Source organism: Gavialis gangeticus, unplaced genomic scaffold (genome assembly GCF_001723915.1).
Source record: "Gavialis gangeticus isolate Ggan-Ray unplaced genomic scaffold, GavGan_comp1, whole genome shotgun sequence".
Classification (NCBI taxonomy): domain Eukaryota; kingdom Metazoa; phylum Chordata; order Crocodylia; family Gavialidae; genus Gavialis; species Gavialis gangeticus.
Genome location: NW_017729015.1, coordinates 14,254,545 through 14,257,393, shown reverse-complemented (window position 1 = coordinate 14,257,393; position 2,849 = coordinate 14,254,545). Strand labels below are relative to the sequence as shown.

The following is a 2,849-nucleotide window of genomic DNA, read 5'->3' as shown; positions in this document are numbered from 1 at the left end:
CCCCCCCCCCCCCCACAGCCTACCACGAGATGTGCAAGGACGAGTACGTGATGCTGATGACCTGGAAGAAGACGGCCGCTGGAGAGGTCATCTACAACAAATGCCCACCCAATGCCACAGGTGAGTGGGCATAGGTGCCGCAGCTGGAGGTGGGGTGGGACAGGGGCTCTGGCATGTGGCTAAGGGGTCGGGCTGCTGAGGGGGCACTGAGCACTCACGGCTTGTGGGCTGGGGCACGGTGCCGTCAGGGTATGGGCAGGTGCCGGAGCTGCCCGGGCCAGCTGCTCCATGCTGCTTCCCCTTCTCTCCTGCAGGGTCTGCCAGCCGCCGGTGCCTGCTGAACGCCCATGGTGTGGCATACTGGGGCATACCCAGCTTCGCCCGATGCATCTCTCATGACTACCGATACTTGCATCTCTCGGTAGGTGCACACTCGGGCTGGTGCCCCCCTGCTCCCTCGTGTGTGCTCGAGCTGGTTGGTGGCCAGGGCAAGCCATGGCAGTGGGGGGCAGAGTGGGTGCTGGTCAAGACCCCAGGGGAAATCTGCTATGCCCTGTGGCTGGTTTCTGGCCCCAGACTGGCTGTGATGGGGGCTGGTTCACCACACACTTGCTGCAAGCAGAGATGTGGCTGCTGGGAGGCCTCCGTGGTGGGTGGGGGGAGTAGCCATTCCTTTGGGTTTCTAAGCTGTGTTTCAGGCTGGGGGCTCCTGGGTTTGCAGGGCAGGAGGGTGCGGGCTGGGGGCCTGGGCTGTGGCTTGCAGCGATGCTGGTAACCTGTAAAACTCCCCCCATGTCACTGGACCCGGAGCCCTCTCTCAGGCCAGAGCAGGGCTAGGGCTAGGGTTGGGATCACCAGCACTGTCCTCTCCATCTGTCCTGCATCCAGCACAGAGGATGAAGGAGCTGCCTGGACCCCAGGCTCACTTCCACCCCCTGCAGTTTGCCCTATGGGGAAACTGAGGCAGGGAGTGGGGCATCACCTCACTCCCAGGTCAGGAGGTCAGTGGCAAAAGTGGAGGAGGACCCAATCATCCTGGCTCCTTGCCCTCCCTACTCTGGCCTCCCCGTCCACGCTAGCCTGCTCCTGGTCCTAAGCTGGCAGACAGCTCTCGCATCCCATTGCTTCTGGAGCAGGCACCCACTAGCCACCACTCCTCCCTCCACCCCCTCCTGGCTCTGGCTGGCATGTTAATCAGCCCCTGTCATTAGCACCCCATTAGCAGCAGAAGATGCCTGCCTCATCCTTAGCTCTTTAGGCAAAGGGCAGAGGCTAATGGCTACATTGCCCGGCTGGATGCCCTCTTTACAGGACCTGTGCCCGGCTGTCACCCTGTGGCTGGCAGGGGGGGTCTGGGGCTGGGCTGCTAATGATGGGATCGTGATGCATCTGGCCGGTAGGGCTCTGGGCAAGAGAGGCGGGGGTGGCAAGTTGACAGGAGCACCCCCACCCCCTTGGATCGCAAGGAGATAATGAGAGGAGCTTTGCAGCCCGGAGCAGGTGGATATTGGAGAGGACTGTGCTCAGCTGCAACCAGCTTATCTAGGAAAGAAGATTAGAGCGGCTGGGATCAGATTATGGAGGCGGGGTGGCAGAAAGGGACGTCCGGTTCCCAGTTCAAGGGGCTGAGGTGTTGAGCTCTGCTGGCCGCCCCCAGGTTGCAAAGCAGAGAGGAGGATGGGTGGTGTTTCCCAGGCATCCGGGCTTTGCTGGGTGCCCTGCGGGGTCGGAAAGGAATATTTTCCCTTCTTGTTGCTACAGGGTTTTTTCATCTCCTGCCAATGAATTTTGACTGGGTTGTGCCAGTGCCTCTGCTGGGACTCGAACCTGGAGCTTCCTGGCTAAAGGGTCTTGTTCCTCTGCTCGGGGTCACACCGACCCCACGTTTGGAAGGAATTTGACCCCATAGTCAGATTGGTACAGACTGGGGGAGGGTTGGCGTCCTCTGTAGCAGGAGGCCTGGCCATCTTCCCAGGATCTCTCCAGGGGGTGTAGGTTGTAGTTGTGCTGGTCTAAGGACATAGGCAGGCAAGGTTTTTTGGGTAAATCCAATATCTTTTATTAGACCAACTCAAATGTGTGTTTTAACACCCCTTGCAGTGGCAGGACACTGCCAGCCCTCGGCCCCCTGCTTCACCTGGGGCAAGCTCGGTGCTTTGGGTGTCTGGTGCCTTGTAGCTGTGCCTCAGGGTTGATCGTGTAGTTTTAGAAGAGCTCAGAGCCTCTGGGGTGGCTTGGATGGGGACCATCCTGTCCTCGGGCAGAGCATTGTTCCAGATGTGACCTCCACAGGCCCCTTGCAGCCCTGCTTTCCCACGACACTCGATTCTAGGGGAGCTGCATTTTGCAACCTCCCCACCCCTGTCTCCACAGCTCCGGGAGCACCTGGCGAAGGGGCAGCGGGTCCTAGCGGGCGAGGGCATGTCCCAGGTGGTGCGCAGCCTGCTGGAGCTCATGGCTCACAAGACCTACTACAGTGGGGACCTGCTCTTCTCGGTGGAGATCCTGCGCAATGTCACCGACACCTTCAAAAGGGCCACCTACACCCCCTCCTCTGAGGATGTGCAGGTACTGCATGGGGATGGATGCTGCTGGCACTCTGGAAAGACAAGGGTGGCCTCTTTGGAGAGGTTGCAATTGTGGGGCTCTCCTGTCCTGACTGCCTTGTGCCTTGCTGGAGGGTGGGGGCTGCTTTGGTGCTACCTGGTGGGTGTCTGGAGCTGTGCCCTCACTGCCGGTTCCAGGTGTGCTGCATGTCCAGTGCCACCGCTGTATTGGCACTGAGGGACACAAAGTTGACATACCCTGAGTGGTGTGTGTGTGTGTGTGTGTGTGTGTGTGTGTGTGTG

At 60.1% G+C, this 2,849-nt stretch overlaps 1 protein-coding gene across 7 annotated transcripts in view; it reads left to right on the top strand.

Moving 5' to 3' along the window:
* The window catches only part of ADGRB2 (adhesion G protein-coupled receptor B2), a 61,904-nt gene that overhangs the window by 27,916 nt on the left and 31,139 nt on the right, over window positions 1-2,849 (top strand). For all 7 annotated transcript variants that reach the window (XM_019512266.1, XM_019512269.1, XM_019512265.1 and 4 more), the window contains 3 exons: window positions 19-120; window positions 315-421; window positions 2,374-2,568. In XM_019512266.1, the coding sequence (XP_019367811.1) occupies window positions 19-120; window positions 315-421; window positions 2,374-2,568 (404 nt within the window). The remainder of the gene's footprint in view (window positions 1-18; window positions 121-314; window positions 422-2,373; window positions 2,569-2,849) is intronic.